At 48.2% G+C, this 21,740-nt stretch overlaps 8 protein-coding genes across 8 annotated transcripts; 4 read left to right on the forward strand and 4 right to left on the reverse strand.

Moving 5' to 3' along the window:
* Positions 1-1,605: 1,605 nt before the first annotated feature.
* LCP9604111_5613 (uncharacterized protein) lies at positions 1,606-2,931 on the forward strand (the record flags this gene model as incomplete). Its single annotated transcript, XM_039073443.1, has 4 exons — positions 1,606-1,849; positions 1,903-1,970; positions 2,024-2,400; positions 2,454-2,931. 4 exons carry the CDS (start codon positions 1,606-1,608, stop codon positions 2,929-2,931), a joined length of 1,167 nt encoding a protein of 388 aa, XP_038928575.1.
* Positions 2,932-3,633: 702 nt separating this feature from the next.
* LCP9604111_5614 (flavin-containing monooxygenase) lies at positions 3,634-5,758 on the forward strand (the record flags this gene model as incomplete). The annotated part of the gene is made up of 7 exons (XM_039073444.1): positions 3,634-3,905; positions 3,957-3,970; positions 4,020-4,269; positions 4,327-4,395; positions 4,446-4,703; positions 4,761-5,306; positions 5,362-5,758. 7 exons carry the CDS (start codon positions 3,634-3,636, stop codon positions 5,756-5,758), a joined length of 1,806 nt encoding a protein of 601 aa, XP_038928576.1.
* A 113-nt stretch (positions 5,759-5,871) lies between these two features.
* LCP9604111_5615 (uncharacterized protein) lies at positions 5,872-6,516 on the reverse strand (the record flags this gene model as incomplete). Its single annotated transcript, XM_039073445.1, has 1 exon — positions 5,872-6,516. One exon carries the CDS (start codon positions 6,514-6,516, stop codon positions 5,872-5,874), a length of 645 nt encoding a protein of 214 aa, XP_038928577.1.
* A 3,315-nt stretch (positions 6,517-9,831) lies between these two features.
* On the reverse strand, positions 9,832-11,439 carry LCP9604111_5616 (heme-dependent oxidative N-demethylase family protein; the record flags this gene model as incomplete). The annotated part of the gene is made up of 3 exons (XM_039073446.1): positions 9,832-10,312; positions 10,380-10,845; positions 10,911-11,439. 3 exons carry the CDS (start codon positions 11,437-11,439, stop codon positions 9,832-9,834), a joined length of 1,476 nt encoding a protein of 491 aa, XP_038928578.1.
* An 857-nt stretch (positions 11,440-12,296) lies between these two features.
* Positions 12,297-12,950, reverse strand: LCP9604111_5617 (PRP38 family protein; the record flags this gene model as incomplete). Its single annotated transcript, XM_039073447.1, has 1 exon — positions 12,297-12,950. One exon carries the CDS (start codon positions 12,948-12,950, stop codon positions 12,297-12,299), a length of 654 nt encoding a protein of 217 aa, XP_038928579.1.
* Positions 12,951-13,475: 525 nt separating this feature from the next.
* Positions 13,476-14,534, forward strand: LCP9604111_5618 (uncharacterized protein; the record flags this gene model as incomplete). The annotated part of the gene is made up of 1 exon (XM_039073448.1): positions 13,476-14,534. The coding sequence occupies one exon, from the start codon at positions 13,476-13,478 to the stop codon at positions 14,532-14,534; it is 1,059 nt and encodes a 352-aa protein (XP_038928580.1).
* A 260-nt stretch (positions 14,535-14,794) lies between these two features.
* LCP9604111_5619 (WD40 repeat domain-containing protein) lies at positions 14,795-16,863 on the reverse strand (the record flags this gene model as incomplete). Its single annotated transcript, XM_039073449.1, has 3 exons — positions 14,795-15,026; positions 15,085-16,747; positions 16,824-16,863. The coding sequence occupies 3 exons, from the start codon at positions 16,861-16,863 to the stop codon at positions 14,795-14,797; spliced, it is 1,935 nt and encodes a 644-aa protein (XP_038928581.1).
* Positions 16,864-17,621: 758 nt separating this feature from the next.
* Positions 17,622-21,541, forward strand: LCP9604111_5620 (uncharacterized protein; the record flags this gene model as incomplete). The annotated part of the gene is made up of 6 exons (XM_039073451.1): positions 17,622-17,978; positions 18,046-18,314; positions 18,377-18,466; positions 18,518-20,544; positions 20,604-20,697; positions 20,758-21,541. 6 exons carry the CDS (start codon positions 17,622-17,624, stop codon positions 21,539-21,541), a joined length of 3,621 nt encoding a protein of 1,206 aa, XP_038928582.1.
* Between the last annotated feature and the right edge of the window lie 199 nt (positions 21,542-21,740).

Raw genomic sequence — 21,740 nt, forward strand, 5'->3', positions numbered from 1 at the left:
TACCGGCAATATTGGTGAAGCGCTTTCTATTATTATTGAGGCGCAAATATGACTGATAATTAAGCTTTTCACATAAATGGACGGAGATTTAATCTCAATGCAGCTATATGCACCTATTTAGATAGAATAATATCTGCCGCCGCTTTTATAGCCCTGGCTCAGTGAGTGCGCCGGGACCATTTAGGCATAGATCTCAGCGCGAACCTCAATGGAACTGCACCTACCCGCAGTTCCAGCTCCGAGATGCAGTTCAGATTCAAATCTTAGATCCTGAGGTTCTTCAAAATAGAACAAACAAAAGAAATCTGCTTATCCTTGTGATTTACATGAATCATGTAGACCCTGGCAGTGCTTCGTATTTCTTTTTATTTCAGAAGGATCGGCAGTAAGGCAACTAGAGTAGCTTGGAGGAAATGCGTGGAGAAGGCAAAAGAAAAAGACCCATGGATTGAGCTTGGCTGCTAGCTAAGCGAGAGAAAGGAAGACCAATCCAGGGAGGGAGCAAAAGTCCTAGTTATCCACCCCCAGGCAAAAAGCTGACTCAACAACCTGCTCATAGCATAAAGGCCTAGAACTGAGACCTAAGCTAACCTTGAAATGAGATCGGTGATGCATTTGGTCCCAAAGGCGGCTTGCCGTGAGGAGTAAATAATATAACCTAGCGAGTCATAAATATCTTCACCCACTAGACAACGCATGGCGCTTGATAATCATGATTTATTACCGCAATAGGATGCATGTGACATTGGAAGGATTTTATTGTGGGATAGGACGTATATAGAGTTTAAGAAGAGTGAGGAAAGTACGACACTGATTGAGCGCCTACACCGAGTACTTTCTGTGAAAATAAAGGGGCGCACGCCTCGTACAAATCATCTCAGTGGATATATAAGGGCAAGAGGCGTGGGAGAGAATTAATCGTAATTTCCACAAATGGGAGGAAGCAAGTAACAAGATAAGTGATGACTTTTGCCCACGTTCCATGTGTTTCTGCTTAGACGTTGCCAATAATAGATAAATAATAGCGTGAAAGACAAGGATCCCAATTCCGGCTTTCTGGCTACTCAACCCCTAAACAGAAATTGGCAGTACTAGAGGCAGACTTGGCGAGTGGAGATATCCATTGTCGTTGTGAAAGCCGAGATTTAGGGTTAAAAGTACGGTACCATGGAAGGAAGCGGGACATCCCGCGCGTGTCAAACGGACGGATTGTGGGGCCCCGGCATGTCCCCGGCACTGGGATCGAATGGCATTCGGAGGACCGTTACGAAGTTATGAAGTGTCACAACCACACTAGCGAGTCATTGCCCAGCCCAGGCCCTAGAATGTACTTTTTGACTTGAATAGCAACGGCTCCCCCTATACGGAGCACACCGACACTGAGCTTTCTTTGGGACTGAATTTAGTTTCATGTCCGCGGATCATCACCAGTCCGAGCACCTTGGATAGATCAAAAACAAAATCTGTCATACAAAGGAGTCTTCGTCATTAAATAGCTGAAATATACATATGGAGTGGTCCACCCGGATTGCCAGGATATACATCTTCAGGTCGCAGGGCTGTGTCATTCTTTCGTGATTTCCCCCCACACGCAAGACCGCAAAAATGCCTAGCATCACTGCTACAGGTGACTTTGGCCCAGCACCGGCCGGGGTAGATCTGGCGAAAAATCAGACAGGCAACTTGTTGGGAGCGGTTATTCCTGTAGCGGTGTTCGGGACCATCGCAGTTATATTGCGATTAGTTGCGCCAATGAAGAACAAAGAGGCCAGAAAATTAGCTCTCGATGACTACCTAATCGTTGCAGCTCTTATATTCTCTTGGGGCACAGCGATATCCTGCTTTATAAGTGAGTCAAGATGAGTTAAATGGATGGCACATCACTTACACCAGATTCCCTAGGCATTCCATATGGTAACGGTTACCATTTACAATCCTTGAACAAAGCGGAGTTTATTACTGTTTGGAAGGTAAGGAAAATACCGAACGAGGTGCTTGGGATAGACTCTAACCAAACATTCAGATACTTTTTGCCTATGTGATGATTTACGCCACAGCTATCACCTTCACCAAATCCTCGATCGTCTTCTTCTACGGCCGCATCTTCAACTTTCGCTGGTCACTAGGCTTCTGCATGTTCTTGGTGCTTGGATATTGGGTCACCATTATCGTCACAGTTGCAGTGGCATGTCGACCACTGCCATATTTCTGGCTGGCCTATACTGATCCAACAGCCGTTGGTGTATGCATTGATGTGCCCAAATTCTTCTTCGGCAATGGAATTGCTGCTATGTTGATTGATGTGATTATACTGTGTATGCCAATGCCAACAATTTACAAGTTGCAGATGCAATCGTCGCAGAAGCTAGCAGTCGTGGGAATCTTGCTCCTAGGGAGTTTGTACGTTCTTCTCCTCTCCTACTATATCATTGATCCGGGCTAATCAACCTCAGTGTTTGCGTCGCAAGTATTTGCCGGATCATCTCGCTTCAGAACAACACCCACGGAACAGACGCTACGTGGACTATGGCACCGGTCTTTATCTGGTCGTCCGTGGAGCCTTTCGTTGGTATCATCTGCGCGTGCCTCCCTACCTTTGGGCCATTCTTTCGTCGGTGGTGGTCCAAGGCTCGGACAGGGCGCTCATCAAACAGCCGCAACACCCCAAGTGGCGAGAATGCATCTGCATCTCCTTCCACGACCTGGCTCCGGAAACCCCGAGCCAAAAAGCCACCCATGGACTCACTATTCAGCATCAATGAATTTAGCTGTGTAGATGAAGTTGAATTAATGAACGATATCAGTGGCCCCCGATCGCTGAGGGACGAGGCTGTGAGTGATCATCATGATGTGGAGCGAGGAGACCCTTGTGCTATCACAGTCCATCAGGAGGTGGATGTGACATGGGATAAGTATAAAACACGCAAATAATGCTGATCTGTCTTCAATGGGGAGTCCCTCGGCTTTGTGTATTGCAGTTTGAGACGCATCACATTCGAGAAATGTACGATATGAAATAAAACGTGCCATTGGTACATATACCGTCCTGGCAAGCGGAATTGAGATAATAAAAGAAATCTTAACTTCTCGCACAAAACAAATGGGAAGCATAACTATGCAGAAATACACGTGCACTAATACTCCGAGCGTTGTAACAGGTACGTTGGGGGTCGGTTCATTGTTCTCCAAGGACCCTTCAACGCAGGACCGTTTTTAGCGTGAACTCAAATTTGCGCTTCATTTTGAAACTTGGCGTGATAGGCGGCGCCATGTGCCAATTGAAAGGGGTAAGAATTATGGAAATTATGGAGAGAGTTACTACTCCGTACTTTGTACTCCGCACGTCCGACTAGTTTCCCCGTGCTGGTGTGGAGATAAGCTGTCTAGTGGGTTTGCCAATAGCCAACGACTTCTTCTCAATTGACGCTATATACCTTCAGAAACCTACTCCGTGTACAAAAGTACAGAGTAACAGCCTAGACCAAATGTGTTCCCCAAAGCCAAAACTGAGGGGGAAAAAAGAAATCACCCCATATGCCCCCTAACTTCTCATTTCCTCTAATCTATAAAGCGGGAGCTATCGTAGCATTGTAATAGAAATTCACAAACAGTTTAGTCTTCAAACCCCTCAATATGCCTGACCTTACTGCAAATGGGTTAACACCTGCTACCCGCGTGGCTAACGGCGAGACCCCTCCCAATTGGGTCCCTTGCGCCGAGCAACCTGCCTTTGCGCGACGGAAACTAAAGATAATCTGTATCGGCGCGGGTTACTCGGGTTTGACACTTGCCCACAAGATCGATCATGAGCTGAAGCTCGGCGATGTCGTGGATTTCAAGATCTACGAGAAGAATCCCCAGGTCGGCGGAACCTGGTTCGAGAATACCTATCCTGGTGTTGCTTGGTGAGTAGTCTATACTTCCAATAAACATACTTTATTTTCTAACATATCTAGTGATGTCCCGGCTCGTAAGACTCCTCGGTGGCTCTTTGGAAACCAAAATTGACATTCATTTAGATGCATACACATTCTTATTCGAACCTAACCCAACCTGGTCCCAATTCTATGCACCTGGTCCCGAGATTGAGGAATACATTCAACGAACAACGAAGAAATGGAACCTGGACAAAGACGTTCAGTTTAACACTCGTGTTACTGAGACCGTGTGGGACGAGGAGTTGGGAAAATGGAAAGTGGTGGTAGACCAAAATGGTACAATCACGCATGACGAGGCTGATATTCTGGTCAATGCGTCCGGTTTCTTGAAGTGAGAATCAGTTATCCTCGACATTTCTACTCTTATTAACGGCGAGTTTCCTGCTAGCAAAACCAACTGGCCCAATATTGAGGGCCTGTCGAGTTTCAAGGGCAAGTTGATTCACACTTCGACTTGGTAAGTAAATGTTATCTATGAACCCAAACAAATATTAACAACCGGTATAGGGATAACACCTACGACTGGGAAAACAAGCGCGTCGCAGTCATTGGTAATGGCTCTTCCGGAATCCAATGCGTGGCTGCAATGCAGCCGAAGGTTGCCAGACTTGTCAACTTTGTGCGCAGTCCGACCTGGGTCTCTGTCAACTTTTGCGCGGAGATGACAGCAAGTGGAGGCAATTTCACCTTCACAGAAGAGGAGAAAAAGAAGTTCGAGGAAGATCCCGAGGCTCATTTCAAGTACCGAAGAGGGTTGGAGAACAGGTAAGTTCAAAGTCCACTCCCCGACAGAGGTCAGAACTAAGTCAATTCCGAGTAAAGTGTCAATGCGTTCTTCTTTGGTATGTATAAAGGCCACCCGATGCAATTGGGCTTGACACAGGCTTCTGCGGATCAAATGGCGGAGCGAATGAAGGGAATCTCCGACCCAGAAGTTGTGTCAAAGATGCTTTCTCATGATTTCCGTCCTGGCTGCCGTCGCTTGTCGCCAGGAGATGGGTATCTGGAGGCTTTCCACAAGGACAATGCGACTCTCACCTTTGATCCGATCGAAAGTATCACAGAACATGGTATCAAGACATCGAAAGGTGACGAGCAAGAATTTGATGTGATCGTCTGTGCCACAGGGTTCGACACGTCCTTTATTCCATCTTGGAAGCTGGTTGGCCGCAATGGAGCCAGATTGGAAGAGCGATGGAAAGTCAACCCCGAGGCCTTCTTTGCGGTCCAAGTGGAGTCAATGCCGAACTACTTTATCTTCAACGGGCCGAATTGCCCTATCTCCCATGGCTCGCTTTTGACCGAGGTCTCTTGGACATGTGATTACATTCTTCGCTGGGCGAAAAGGATTGCTGAACATGATATCAAGTGAGTTATTGTGGTCTTCGTAGGTCCAGTCGTATGACTAACATATCTCGCACAGGTCAATTGATGTCAAAAAGGAAGCCATGGAAGACTACAACGTTTGGTGCCAGGAGTTCCTCAAGCGTACGGTCTGGTCGGATGAGTGTCGGAGCTGGTACAAAAACGGAAAGAGCAAAGGCCAAGTCACTGGAGTATACCCAGGCACGATTTTGCACTTCAAAGACTGCCTCGAAAACATCGGCGGGGAGCACTTCAATGTTGACTACCGCTCTAAGAACCGGTTCCGATGCTTAGGTAACGGCGAAAGTGTGCGTGATCTGAATGGAGCAGGTGATTTGGCGTGGTACATGGACGATTTGAAAGTCACCACACCACCACTCCAAGTCAACGGCACCAACGGCACCAATGGCACCAATGGCACCAATGGCACCAATGGCACAAACGGCACAGTTTGACCTATGTCAAGATACTTTTTACTATTTACCGTTGCTATACTCTGTATTTCACTCAATAAATTGTATATTCTTTTTCTCGAAAGCGGAAACCCACAGCACTTACCTCATTTCCTTCAATTTCCGATCTGGTAGTATGTGTCTACCACATCATCCTTCGAGTCGCCTTGAGATACACTCTTTCCAGCCACACTCCGAATACGTGTACCTGTAGGGGGCGCTGGTGCTGGCGGCAACATATCGAGCACTACGTCGAATTGATCAGGCACACAGGACTGACGTTCAGTCACAAACCGCAAAAGTCCCCATACAGCATGTCGAGACATTCTAGTTACTTGCGGGACAATATGGAATGGGCGAGGCTCCGGGCGGACCGTAAATGTTTGCGCAGGGCCACTCTCAGGGTGGTGGATGACTACAGCCTTCCTGACTGGGGGCATTGGAATGGGTATACCGAACCTATAAGGCCCATCGATCTCCTGAACTCTAGCCTGGATTTCATCCCAGGTCTTCCGATAGTGAGTTTCGAAGGTACTCGTCCACTCCTCGTCAGAGCGATAGCCGGCGAGACCAGCGCACAAAGACCATAAGAAATAGTTAGTGTTGGTCCATGTGGAAATACAAACCGCCCATGACCTGGAAGGAAGATTGTGCTTCTGACGAACGTCACAGCGGATTACTGGTTGCTCGGTGGCTTGCACGACGGCAATGGGTACACCGTGGATCGGGTGAACAGCCTGCCAGTTGTAGTTAGCTGACATGATTCCTGAATTTGTTCTTTCTAGGAGGGGAAAGGGTTAGACTTGTAAGTTGTACTTGACCACTGGAATAAAGGGATCGCAAGCCCTAGAGCCAGATTACTGGAATAGTGAAGCTGGCGGAGCACTTGATGCCTATCTAATTTAGAGCAACGGGGGCTTTATATAGCTTTTGGAGAGTGGGTTTTTATTCTATGGTAAAGAACAAAGAAAAGGACCTTTGTCTTCCATCAAAGAGGAGACCTGAGACATCCAAAAAAAGCACGTTGTCAACGGATATTTGTCTCCTTATTAGAAGATGCGAGTAACAAGGATTCTTTGTCTGATAGTCTCTTTGTTCTTTTTCGGGTAGACTGATATTTTTCTCTAGAATCACCACAATGTGCCAGTGGCTTGGGGCAACAATCGAAGAAGGTATTTAGATAACAAAGCATGCGCGGTAAAGAGCATGATTGGTCAATGCGGGTCAATGCAAGACCGCCCCAAGGTTGATCTGCAGATTATCGCCAAGCCTTGGACTGTCAACGGCGCATGGTATGGCCATGTTTCGCTATGGCTTCCAAGGCTTCTCAATAGTGATGCATCTGTAGTGGTTGCATTATTTTTTTTTCATTTATGAAAGAATAGTGCTTGTAATAAGAGGAAAATCAAAGGGAAGCTATCTTCTCATGGAAACAAAGAAGGTGGAATGGGAAAGAAAAGGAAAAAAAAGAGATAAAGGCAAGAACAACCGGAGTTGAACCGGAACAGTCCAGGTAGTGGAAGATCTTAGGCACTTCCCTCGTGGTACATGTAATGTTACCACTAGGCCACCTGCTGTTGGGTCTTGAGTAGTACATTGATGTTCCTTTTCTCTTGCAATTTTTGAAGCTTTGCTTATGCATATACATTATCTCTAGGTAAGTCACCTATGTGCATGTCTAAATGAATAGTATAGGTCACATGTAGTTCTCGACATTTTGATTGAATTCCGAAGACTGCGATTATCAGGATATAGCTAAGTCTAGTTCAATGAGATTGAATTTGAGGATTTAGTCTATTGTTATATAATGTCACGATTGAGATGTTTACTATGTAGAGAAGACTTGGAAGCAACGTTGGGAGTAAGGTAGGCCGGGACGATGCACTTGTTGTATGGTTGACGGCGGACCGAGCGCCAAGGCGGTTAACCTTAAAATAAAGTGGAGACATGGTCTGTGCACGGGCGCATGCCAAGATTTTCACTGTCAAAGAATCTTGACGCCAAAGTCAAGACCTAATACATAATGACACCTAAAATCGTAAGATCAGCTGATGGCCTACTGGTCGGCTAAGTCCCGAGACGGCAGTCCCTGGACCTGGGTTTTTTCTAGTACTGTGTCCTGGAACTGGGTGCTAATGTTGCTATCCGTAGGCTCGGTAAATTCAAAAGACCTCCTCGATCTTGCTTGATCTGCCACGTGTTACGATCCAACGTTTTCCTTCCTTCGCCTTTTTTCTTGTTTGCTAGTTTGCATTAGCTAGATTGTTTGCTACATAGTTTAGCGAGATGATTCGAAGTTTGCATTGTTTACAAAGCGGTCAGGACACAGCTATAAGAACTAGCTGTCTCCCACTTTGCAACTTGCTTCCTTCCTCTCTCTCTATCTTAGTTATTGTGTTCAATGCACTCTTTGTTGAAAAGACCTGGCACGTCACACCGCGCGTTCAATTGAAATCGTGTAATCCTGACTTTGCAAGGCATCATCACGGCCCAGAGATTTATGGAAATCGGCCTGGAGGAATGAACGAAAAATTGGGGTGTGTGAAATTGGGGTCCTGCACCCTGCTCATAACCTGTTTCTTGACCGCTTGGATACGGCCTGGCACAGAGAGACGGGTTAGGGGGTACTCTCCCCCGCGCCCTTCGGCCTCGAGAGCCAAGTAGCCTGGGGCATATAGCTCAACATCACTTGTCCACTGCTGTCGGTCACAGAGGAACATTGAGTTTGGAAGTTGGTTAGCGTCCTTGGCTTGACAGAGAATATCGACGATCGGTAGGTAGTTTATTGGGCTGGTAGGTCAAAGGATACTCACGGCGGATTTTGGTGTCTATAAGCACCCCGAGCATGCTTGATATCCCCAAAACCTGACCAATTCACGAAGGCGCTCAAGTATGGCATTCGCATATTGAACGGGCGGACTTCAACAGATTCTTTCACAGTCCCGTTGATTTCAAACTCGACAATTGTCAGGCCCGGTTCTCAGACCTAGTTCATCAACCAACATATACGGGCCTAAATAACCGAGATAGAGTACTTTGCCAGTATGTGTAAGATAAATAGACCGAAGTCTGCGGTCTCAAGATCCGCCCAGGGCAGATAATCCTCTATTGATGGATCGTTAGTAGTTGCTGGATTAAGGATAGCCTCCGATGGCATATAATTATCGAGTAGACAGTGCCCAGTCTCGATATCATAGTTATACAACAGGATCGCGAATTTCACCCATCGCGCTCGATTTGCAGGATGGGTCTCATCAACAGGGGCAAGAGAAATCAGGCCGTTAATATCGATTGGCTGAAGAGTATCGTAGAGACGTTCTAATGCTTCGGCTGGGTATCGAAGACCTTAAATGGGTTCATTTATATTCGATCTTGGCCCCTCTGTACCTGGAAGACCCATAGGTGCACGCGATTGGTACGCCTGAATAAGGGCAAAAAAAAAAAATTTGTTAGTTCAATGGACTTCGGAGATTTGGACCGAGTGGAATTCACATCACGAAATTCCTGTGTAGCCGAAGCCCATTTTTCCACCAGTTGCCGGCGGTGGTATAACTCATATCTCTCATCATAGGAGGAACCTGCGTTTGCTACAGAAACCCAATTCTCCTGGATGCATGTTAGCGCATAACTTAAAGACGTGGTTGTTTGAAAATTCGAATGCTCTAAGAACATACCTGTACAAATAGTAACCAGCCCTTGACTTCCTCTTTGATCTAGTCCAGAGATAAATCTGTTTCTGGGTGTGGTTGGATGGAAGTGGGGATTCCCCCTAGCCAGTGCTGAACGGATCTCGGCATCATGTGTGTGATCAAGTTAGGGGTCCAAAGGTCCAAGGAACAAATGAATCAATTAAATCAACGCTGGAGGGAACAGAAGAGAACTTTGGCCATGTACTAGTGAAAGCTTCACTAGCGGGGCGCCTAACTAGGTTGGGACGAAGCCGAACTGAACATCGTAGCGAACATCGTAGCGGATGTTGGAATGAACGACTACTTTACATTCCTTATAACTATCCTAGAATCATGGAACTATTCAACCAAAGAAACAATGCCATGGAGCAATCACGTATCAACCGCCTAGAATCCCTGCTGCCGATGCCACTTTTCCTGCCAACCCTTGAACCATGGACTATCATCCAAAGTAGAGACCTCCCAATCTTTCGGAACTAATCCATTCTCCTTCTGCTCGTCTGCCCATTCCTTCAGCCTAGGAATTACAACATGCTGCACATGCCAAACGCCCTTGTAATCCATGAGGTTCTTCTTTCCCTCCCTAAGAAGCTTCAACACCAAACCCGGTACGCCAGGCTCATCGCGGAATTCCGTGACTAGAGTAAAAAGCCCTTTGAAATTGAAAACCACCGCACCGGACAAGGGTAGACGCCTGAGGGTTTGCCAGTCTACCCGCAGGTGACACTCGTCAATGGCCAAGTCAGCCCGCTGGGATTGCCGATTCATTTCGTGAGGGTGCCCGGGTGGCACGTACAATGGCTGTCCAATTTCTATGCCCCAAGAGCCTCGCTGAATTGGTTTCTCAGTCGGCATCTTGGTGAAAAATCTAAACCAAGCTCTTTTGTTAGCACTTCGATGATATTCAATCTTCTCTAGGAATAAGACCGACATACCGATCCATTGAGAACTGCATCTTCTCCTTATAGTCCGGAATCGGCTCGTGGATTTCATGCAACTGCTTCCCAACCTTTGTCGCGACATTCCACCCCATCGCCGAGCAGATCACCGCCGCGCGCAGGAAATAGAATCCCGTCGTGTCGTCACGAAGCATAATTGCGAAGTCTTCTGGTACGTTGTCCAGAAGAACTTCGAGAGGCGGCTTGGCTGTGACATCCTGCTCGGTACCGAGAATCCTGTTTTGCAGCACGCGTTTGTCCACCAGTGTGAAGTACTGCGGGTATCGGGCGCAGATGAACTGCAAGACCATCTCCATCAGCTCCTTGCATGCAAGTTCGGAGCCTGGCATGGAATCAAGGACTTCCTTTCCATTCTTAGCGTACAGTTCCTTGCGCTGGGCGATGCGGCTCTTGTACGTGTTTTCGAGCTCGATCCACCAGTCTGTTTCTAGTTTGGTCAAGGCTGTTTTTGAACGGAGCACGAGATTAGTTTCAAATCATGATTGTTCCGCTTTCTACGAGACATACACATGGTTTGGTGATACGCCCATCGGAATGGACGATATGGCCGAGGCAGGGCTTTGTCGATGTTGAATTCGGGATATGGGCTTGGGAGTGGAACTCCACTGAGAGTCGCATAGTCTGGAAAGTCCCCTAGTTGCTTGACTTCGGCCACGGAAAATCCCATCGGTGTGTACTTGTCGCTCGGGCTGGTCATATAGTCGGCGCTCATGGGTAGAATGTTCCGACGCACTTCTTCTTCGTGCACGTCGCGTCTGGGTGTAGCATCGCAATTAAGATCTGCAAGTGTGTGTCTGCGTTGGGGTGGGAGAACATTGTCATAGCTAGATGGGGAAGTTGGGCTTGTTGCAGCTTTCTTTTCCGGAGAGAAAGACCGCGGTGGAGTTTGAGAAGTTGAATGTTTTCGACCACGCAGTTTAACTCTAGCCAGGAGAGATCTGCCAAATGTCCGATTAATGACAGCGTAGGCTCCAGTGGCAGCTAGAAGGATGAATCCAACTCGCCAGAGATTCTCCAGAGTCCACAGGAAGTTCATAACGGCTCAATCCATACAAGTTAGGGCAAACTGCAGATGGATGGGGATTCTGATTCAGTATATAAAACTTATACCAGCACAGTTGCAAAGGGGAGGCTTTGCGAATGTATTGAGCTATGGACGGACAGGGTCCACAGAGTATAAATACTCTCCGGGTCAACTGTGGGCAAAACATATTCGGATCTTGTCGCACTTGGATGAGGGATGTCCGATGCGGGGATGACATTCGTATCCAGCCAGAGTGACAAGAGATACGCGTTGGATAGCTGCTTTAGTCCTCTGGCTCGATTGGATTTGCCGTGTTAGGAGAGGAAACGCTGGCGGTCGATGCCATGTCGACGTCACAGGCGGTTTATTGAAAGTGGTGTTATGCTTATCATGTTACATTTTCCAGATGTCCTTATCATATATTCTACCTCGTACGTAAGATATGTAGGTGCATACGGTGCATGTAGATCAGTTACGCAGGTTTGTCGAATTTACACACTAGAGAGGTGCAAAATGGCATTGTTCGGAGGTGATAGTCTAGCTGTCAACTCACTCCCTACGCTGCTCAATACAGATAGAACCCCAGAGGCGATGTCTTGGATGAATTGGTTCTGCAAACAAACAAGAAAAGATAAGAAGGGAACAAGTATACTGAAGGGGAAGCCCTTGTATTGCCCAAAAGGGTAAAAATGTCCCGAGGCTTGGCGGCAGATGACTGTCTGATTATGGGGGAAGCACCTGTGGACAGCGCACAGCACTGGCCACTTAGACAAAACTCACTATAACCCGACGTGTTAGTCTTGTCTTTCTGGCAACCTCTACCCCTTCTCTGGAGTTATATTTTTTGTACACTGAAAGTCATATTGGACTCAGTCTTCTGGTTCACAGGGACTGATTCGCTCATCCAGCAAATCCAAGTCCTCCAGTTGTGATCGCGGCGGCAGCTTCCAGAGACTGGTACCACAGACACGGTCTTTCGTGAGAAGATCGTCGATGAACTGATCCATATATGTAAGCGTGAAAGTGTCGCGCACCCGTCGCTTCAGTTTCCGATAATCGAGAAGTAGTGGTTCCAGGGTTTTGTAGACATCGACCGGGTCGAAGGTCAGTCGCACGTAGAAAGCTGCAAGAGCGCGCAGATATTTGAAGTCGCCTCGCTCTTTGACAAGAGCATCATCTGGATCTTCTGCCTCGTCGCCACTACCGGGGTCGGTGTAGTTGAGTAGTTCGAGGATGACCTCTCGGTCAGGCCCGAGCTGGAGGAGCTTGAATGCAAGGCAAAGGAAGGGTGTCGGTTTCTCAGAGACACCGTATGTTCCACCAATGGAGGTCAATTCGACTGCGCGATCACACAGAGTCGCTGCGTTCAAACCGAAGCACTGTTCCTTCCAGTAGTATGAGTCGGTGATGCGGTCGCGCACAGCTTTCTCGAAGAGCGTGGCGGGGTTGACGCCACGGACCAGGGGGCCCTTGTAGCCGCGGTTATCGAGGAACGAGCTGGCATCGGCACGATGGGCTGCCATTGTGGAGGTGAGAGCGGATGCGGAAGTGCCAAGGCATCAAAGAGAAATGAAAAGGGCCACGGCTGTTTTTTTGCGACCATCGCGATAATGCGGATTTGGAGGATACCGCCTTCATCACCGCCTTCATCACCGCGACAGATCCCGCCAAAGGTCTTGTCATCGTAACATTGCTCTATCATTGGTTTCATTTGAATCGCTAGCAGGAATCATGTCCATCCATCATGATCTAGATGGGCCTCCGGATGATCACTGTCTGGCTAAAAATAAACATCTTGGTCAACCAACAATGTTGTTGTACTGACACCGCCAAGACCACGCTTATCGATAGTCGCGTGGACAACGTAAACAACCTGATGTCATGAAACAAGCTAACAAGCCCAACAATAACCTTGGAAAACATGCTTGGGGATTGATAGTCCAGGGTTGTTATATTTGAACATCATCCCGGGGGCCATGCATGTCTGAAATTCTAATTTTGCCTTATCACATTCTCATTATTCATCCCATGCAGCCTCCCTTGTGGCCATGGTTCTTTTAACATCCTCCACAGTTTCGGCCATTGTGTCGATGGGAGTGATCTGCATATTTACTGCATTGTTATTTTTCTCTGGATATGTCCTACAGCAGCAATCTGTCAAGAGCATCCAGCATGCTTTGAAGCCCCAGGAAGCTGCCCAAAAGGCCAGGTACAGGACGGGCCCCGCATTCCAGAAGCCACTAAAACGAGGTCTATCAGATACGGGGTATGGGGCCGATGAAGATATACCAATCATTGGGAGTCAACCCAACTACGACTCGTCTGGAAACTATGCCTATCTCCAAATGCTATCCGAACCAGATCCATCAGACATCTGCTCTGCAATCCTCTTCTTCAAACAACTCTCTACAAAAGGAACAGCCATCCAGGACCGCCTCTTCATGTACCCAGAGCAATGGGACCGGATGTCAGCCAAGACACTGGGCCCATCCGCCACTAAAGTATTATCAATATTACGCGCCGCCAGCGCCAAATACAATATCTGGCTCCTCCCAATCGACATGTCAGCAGCTACAGCTGCAGGCTACTCAACAACAAACAGCAAGCTGCTCCACCTGGGCCAGATCCAGTTCATGCAGTATGACAGCGTGCTCTATGTTCAAACACCGGGTCTGTTATTAGACACCGGCAAGTTGGATGACATGCTCCTGGCTCGGCCCCTGCCTCTCCGCCACGACAAGAACCGCCCAGAGTCCTATAACAATGAGGCGTGGATTCCTATGCCGCTTCGTGCAAACCGCGAGGCAGATCTCCCGCCTGTCTATCTCATTACTGTCAATAACATCGAGAACGGGAATGTTGAGGCAAGGACTCATGTTCCCAATCTTGCGTTGCCTGGTTTTGGTAGTCTTGTGGTTGGGCCTCGGGGAGCTGCAAAAGCGTTGAAATCAGCAGATGCTGATCAGCCTGGTTATGTCTATTTCGATAGCGATCGTGATGGACATGTTAAATGGGCTAACAATCCCTACTTTGGCACTTGGCGAGCTCAGCAAGCTGAAGTTTGTGAGGGATTGGACTTGGACGAAGTCCTTCATGATGAGCGATGATCTTTCGGTTTTTATATGACATGGACTTGTACATGTTGTAAATATAAAAGGAACTGGCGTTGGTGTTGTATATATTTACATGACAATTGTCTCAAGTGCAGGATTTGGGTTTGGGGCTTTTGGGTACAAATTTTACTGTCTATTTTGGTTCAATATATCAATCTCGCGCCTTCGGATTTCAAGTCATGATATTCGTTCATTATGTGTCACTATGATTCATTAAATGTATGCTTCTGCATTTCCATCTTACACAGCTTTTCCTATTGCGGCACACCGATCTCGTAACCAAGGAGGACTTCAGTGGTGTTTCCTTCCCAGCCCCGGTTACCGCTGGTAGAGATCATGTAACGGCATGCATTATCGATATACAGCTGGGAGATAGTTCCAGTCCGATGACCAGGAATGATCAGGAACGGAACTGGCGAATGGCGAGAAGACTGGTCGCCTTGCTCGTTTTGGAGATCGTAGAGACGGAGGATATCGTGAGAGGCACTGTAGATAAGGGAGGTTAGAAAAGAAGTTCTGCATTGTCTCATGGTCCTTTACTCACCAGACAAGATGACGCCCATTCGGCATGGCCTTGAGTGCTGTCACCGGCCCACTCCCCTGTGGGAATTTGAACGTTCGTTCGGCAGTTCTCAAACCCTTGTGGAGACTGTATTCCTCAACAGTGCCATTCCGGCGTCCGGCATAGATGTAGTTTCCGTCGGGGGACCAACAAGCATTCATACACCATGGAGGAGAATTATAGGGGGTGATGCGAGCGACAGGATCAGGCTGTCGCCGGTCCCAAACTCGGATTGTTCCATCGATTGAAGCAGCCAGGAACGTGTTATCACTTGTCACACCGTGCTCTTGTTGGGTATTTTGTGAGAAGTCTGGGGCTGGTGGGGGTGTCTCGAGATCCTCTGCTTTAGGGAGTCCATTGACAAGAGGTTGCACTGCGCCAGTCGGGATGTCCGCATCGTCCATTTCCATTTCCGTTTTCTGGACTGGCTCATCCGTGTGAGTATTTGTTTGGTTCGACAATGTATTCTGCGTGTCTTGTACATATCCCATGTCTAGTTGAGCAGATATTTCATCATCAACTTCTCCTGGCGCGTCGACATCCTGCATAGCACCGTTGGCTACAGCTTTGCCAAACTCGTCGTCCTCATCTACCCCAAATACTCCCCCGGATGGCTCACCACCATCAGCGGCTCCGCCATCCGCATCACCAAATAACGAGTCCGCTCCGCCAAATAGTGAGTCTGCCGGGGATCCCGCCTGCGGGTTCTCAACCGGGCCCGAGTCTCCATTGTCGTGAGAGGTATCCATGAAGTTGAAATTGTCTGTACCAGGCGCATCATAGTTTGATGAATATGTGCCATTGGTCTGTTGCGCTTCGATTGTGTCCTGGGGGACTGGAAGGGTGGACTCTGGCCGAATCTGCAAAGCAGATATTTGTCCACCGCTACCACCGAAAGCCCGTCGAGGTTGACCAGTATTCAGATCCCAATCAAAAACTCGTTTATCCCAGCCCCCGGAGAGCAATGATTCTTCATCTGATGTGAGATTCAGGGAGGACACTGCAGAAGTATGTTGCCGCAGAAGCGCAATTTCCTTGCCCTCTTCGTGGCGCAGAGTTTGCAGACGGATTACCCCAGATTCTAACCCGGAAAGCATCCATAATCCTTCGCTATGGCAGGCCAAAGAGTACACCGGTGACAACTGGGCGCCATCCATGTTCTCCCAGTATGTCATCAGGACTCCAGCTTTGACCACACTATCCACGAAGGGATGCCTTTGCGCCACGGTTAACATGAGCTTGCTGTTTATTGAGTCCGCCCAGTTGAACTTTCGCACGAATCCATCCGATCCACCGGTGAAGACCCAACGCATATCCGCTGTCGCTGTAACGGTATTGATCGAGGTCGCATGCGGTGCGGCGGTGGTTGGGATCACATCGTAGGTTCGGGCTGTGAGGCATTCAGGGCGCACACTTGGGTGGTAAATGGAGAACGGTTCCAACACGGAGCTGTCGCCATTGCTATTTGTGTTTTGTTGAATGGCAGGGCCTTCCGACGCCTGGCTCGCGTTCGAAGGGCTATCGGGATCCTGATCCCCGTCCCCGTCTTGGTCATTTTCATTATCGCCTTCGCCATCGTCGACGTCGCGCATTGTGTCGTCCATATCGTTCTCATTCTCGTTATCAGAGCTTCCGTCCTGGGAGCCTAGGGAACCGCGAGGGTGATTAGCAAGGTTGAGATCGATCGGCTAGCGGACCATTGGGACAAAGAATTGTCATACCGCCCATGTCACGGTCCTCTTCTTCCTCCATTGAAGCCATGATTACCGCGCCTCTCGTGGCAGTCCGAGTTGTGGGGTAGCTATCGTTTGCGCGCAGCAATTCAAACAGGGTGGAAGTTTCGGACAAACAGCTCCGACACAAAGGCAAATGAGACTAAGGCTAATGGCGGTGAGATTGAGATTATGCCCTAGCTCCAGAGTACAAGAACAGAGAGAGGGAGCGTTGTGAAGTCCGCGGCTTAAAATGGACCAACCTTCCGCGGTGGGAATGGGTCCGATGCTTGACGGACCAATGAGCGTCAAGAGCTACTATATACAATCTATCACATCAATTTACATTCTATCCTGCACAATAGACTGTATATAATTAACAAACTTGCTACTATGTTATATATACATATGTAGTATATATGTAGGATGTTTTTTGTGATATAGAACATTCATAATATTGAGGTTTGACTATATAATGTAATCTTATATGTTAGCTGCACATCGGGAATGCATTTCTTATACAACACTACTAGGTAGTAGGCAGTGGGTATACAATATATCAGATATAGCAAGCATTGTCTAAACTTTGGTTTGCCTCTCTCTTAAAAAATATACTCCCTTTTAGTCGCCTTCAATCGCTTCTCACTCATGCCTCACTTAGTTTCATACACAATCCATCGTATGTCCACCTAATGCGTCCAGATCCGCGCGGCCTGATAGATAATATTCGGCGCTGGATTTAACCCCCCACGCTTGATGCCACACTCTCTTCTACTCCTTCTCATCCTACGCATTCTTTAGACAATCATGTCCCACTTTCGCTTTCAGTATGGTCATAGACCCAAGGAACAGGTCAGACCGGTTAATCCTGAGATCCGCCAGTACTTCGACCCAGATCTACCAGTCTACGGCCCTTGGAAGCTTTGGCAAACTAAGCCCGAGCTTCCTTCGACCGAAGAGATCCTCGGGACAGACGTATCAGGAGATATTGTCGCTCTTACCCCCAATTGCATTTCGGAGCCTTGGGTCTCCAAGGAGAAATACCTAGAGGCCCATTATGCATTGATCCGGGAAGACTCAGTTGCACCACTTCGAAATGCCGTGGCTCGGGTTCGCGCTGATCCTTTTATGAAGGATACTCAGGATATCTCCATCTATGAGAAGGTGAGTACTGCTCTGTCGTTGGAATTTCTTGGATTTGGATAGTACTGACCATCTCTTTACATCAAAGGTCTTCATTATCGGTGTTACCCTAGCCCGAGCGGGTTTGGCGTTGCACATCCAATTCTCAACTCGTCGTGCGGGCAAGAATATTGCCTGGACATACTCTAACCGTCTTAATCCTGGAACACTCGTCGCCCTTACCCCCAAGCGCAATGCATTCTTGAGCAAATGTGTTGTCGCCGTCGTAGCTTGTCGGCTGCTGGAATCGGTTGAGAAAGACCCCCCAGAGGTCGATCTCTTCTTGGCCTCACCCGAGGATATCGAGGTTGATCCACAGTGAGCAATACTATGGTTCAGTGGTTTTGAAAGATATAACAATACTGACTAGTATATCTCAGGCAAGAATGGATCATGGTTGAGGCTCGAGCGGGATATTTTGAAGCAAATAGACACACCTTGACAGCACTGCAGAAGTTGTCAAAGGAAAGGTCAGCGGCAAATCGTATCTCCCTTATTGAAATTTACCTGACCTTATCTAGTTTCCCGTTGAACGAACAAATCTGCAGCCTGGAGGAAGACATTGATGCACCAGGATACATCAACACCGCACCATCCATGGACTTCTCGCCATTGTCCGAAGTCTCTGGACTCGATATCACGAACAAATACGACATCCTCGAGAGATGGCCCTCCCAGCCAATGGGAAAGCTAGATGCATCCCAGTGGTCAGCCCTGAACCGAATGTTGACTAAAAAGCTGGCCATCATCCAGGGTCCCCCTGGAACGGGCAAAACCTTTACCTCTCTCGCTGCTCTGAGGATGATGCTCTCGAACAAAGGGCCCAAGGATCCACCGATAATCATCGCCGCTCAAACCAACCATGCTCTAGATCAACTTATCAAGCATATCTCGGTGTTCGAGAAGAACTATGTCCGGCTGGGTGGAAGAACTTCCGATCCTGAGATTCGCAAGCACACTCCTTATGAGATCAGACAGAACCAGGGTCTATTGACAATTGAGGGGGGCTTGATGGCTCCAATGAGAAAGAAACAGAACAAACTCGCGGCTGAGCTTGAGAAGGTCCTAAAGCCACTTGCGCCATCAAACAGCAACAAGCCCCTTGCAGTATCTCTATTTCTGGAGCATGGTCTTTTGAGCCAAGAGCAAGTTGATTCCTTGAAGGAAGCTGCACACAAATGGCAGCGATCCAACACTCCTGCAAATGCCGATCCTTTGGCGGCTTGGCTTTCAGACTGCGTGAAGGAGTTTGACTCCGAATACGCCGGTGACTTTGGGTTCATCGATGATGATATTGACCTGGAGTATGAGCAACTCAAAGAGATCGAAGTCGAACACGGAAGATATGAGGATGACTGGTCGTCTTTCAAAACACGCTATTACCCCTTGTCGGGTGGTCTTTGCAGCTCCAACACCGCCAAAGTCTCTCGGGCAACAGTTGAAAATCTGCTAAAAGAGAATGACTTTTACAAAATCCACAAGAGGTATCGCGGTGCTGTCTATGGCTACCTACGTGAGCAGCTGATGGTTATCCTGGGAGAAATTGTGCAGCGCCTCGCTCAAACCTACAAAAAATGCGCCTCCAATTTTCAAATTGGTAGGTTTGAACGGGACTACTGTATTCTCCAGGAGGCGAAGATCATTGGAATGACCACCACTGGTCTGAGCAAATACAGAGGACTGGTCTCGAGTTTGAAACCCCGAGTCATCTTGATCGAAGAGGCAGCAGAAGTACTTGAGGCCCCAGTTGCAGTCGCTTGTCTTCCGTCACTTCAGCATCTTATCCTTGTTGGTGATCACCAGCAGCTTAAGGGTCAATGTGCGGACTATGAACTGTGCGGGCACCCTTTCTACCTCGATGTCTCTATGTTTGAGCGTCTGATGATAAACAAAATGCCATACGCCATGCTTCAAGAGCAGAGACGAATGGTGCCAGAAATCAGAGAGCTCGTGGCCCCCATCTATGGGAATCTTCTTCATGACCATCCGTCTGTTGGAGATCACCCTTTTGTTCCTGGCATGGGAGACAAGCGATCATTCTTTTTCGACCACACTGCGCATGAAAGCAACGACAGTCTGCTATCCAAGGTGAATGACTTTGAGGCATCAATGGTGGTCAATCTTCTTGCCTACCTGGTGATGAACAAAGTCCCGGCATCCAGTATCACTGTCCTGACTTTCTACAATGGCCAACGGAAATTGATCATGCGAAAGAAGGCACAGAATCCCAACGTCGCCAAACCATACGTCAATATAGTGACCGTCGACTCATACCAAGGAGAAGAGAACGATATCGTCATCCTCTCGCTTGTTCGATCCAATGATCATCGAGGTATCGGCTTTCTCGCGCAGGACAATAGAGTTTGTGTCGCCTTGTCGCGCGCCAAATACGGTCTTTACATATTTGGCAATGCACGATGTGTTAGCAAACACAGTGAGTTTTGGTATGCAGTTACTAATGTGATGTCGGAGAAAAAAGAAGACCCTCGTATCGGCCCGGCTCTGCCTCTGTACTGCACACGACACAACCAAGAAACCCTCATCGAGAGTGAGTCCCTGTCCTGCCTAGTGATATCAACGGAAGAGATGATCTAACCGTTTTTCTAGCTCTCAAGGACTGGAACACCATCGGTGACGGCTGCGACAAGCCTTGTGGCACGAATTTACCATGCGGACATCCATGTCCCCGCAAATGCCACGGGTAAGTTTCGCGAATAATGACAGTTTCCATGCACCCAATACTGACATCTTGACTCATTAGTTCCGAACACGACTGGGTCTCCTGCAAACAGCGCTGCCGTGAAATTCGCGAGTGCTGTAACACGTTCTGCATTTGTGTGTGCTCTCCACCACACACTCACGATTGCTTCTGCGGTATGGGCAAGGACAACAAAACCCAGATCTTCGACGGCGGATCCGACTGGGATGATGTCGATGGCGAAGAAGATGATCGCGACGAAAAGGTCGGCCCCATCCCCCGGACCCGAGCCCCAACCCGTGCCTCCGCCTCTGCCTCTGTCTCTGCCTCCACCGCAGAAGATACAGCTCGTTGCGCCGAGGGTGTACGCCAATGGCAGGCGTTTGCGCGTGGTGGTGGCGTGTTGGATGATTATCGTCGGGCTGGGCTTGACGCTAGCGGGAAACGTCCTCAGAAAGATGCTATTCCAGTTGAACAGAACGTGGTTGCTCCGGTTCAAGGCACTCTTATCGACTTCGACGATGATGCCGATGATGCCGATGATGGTCAGGTTGAAGTTCTGGGTGCAGGGGAAGACGCCCTGGCTGAGAGGGGCATCTTCGCACGTGATAGTGATGGTCAGGTCGAAGCTATGAGTGAAGTACAAGACACGCCTCCTACTCTCGACAATGACTTGATAAACTTCGAAGAGGATGATGATGGCTACCAAGCTGAAGGTGTGAGTCAACCGATAATGCGGCTTCCTTCGATGCGGCTTCCTTCTATGTTAGTCGAAGTTTCGCTTACTTCCAGGGTCGAGGAAGTCGCGGCGTCTCCATTTGGGGGGGATCTGATCGAGCTTTCCTAGATGGGCGGCAGGCGTCACTTTGCTATGGTTTTTGCTTTTGCTGGGAGGGTAGCTCAGTGAATGAACTGGGGAATCAGGAAGATAATGGGAAGAGGATGATGGAAACAGAGGAAATGATGATTCGGGATAGCAGAAAAATATAAAAGCACAAAAAAACACAAAAAAGGCGACGATCAAAGTCGCCCACCTCATGAGTTCA

The sequence above is a fragment of the Penicillium roqueforti genome (assembly GCF_015533775.1).
Source record: "Penicillium roqueforti strain LCP96 04111 chromosome Unknown scaffold_13, whole genome shotgun sequence".
NCBI classification, from domain to species: Eukaryota; Fungi; Ascomycota; class Eurotiomycetes; order Eurotiales; family Aspergillaceae; genus Penicillium; species Penicillium roqueforti.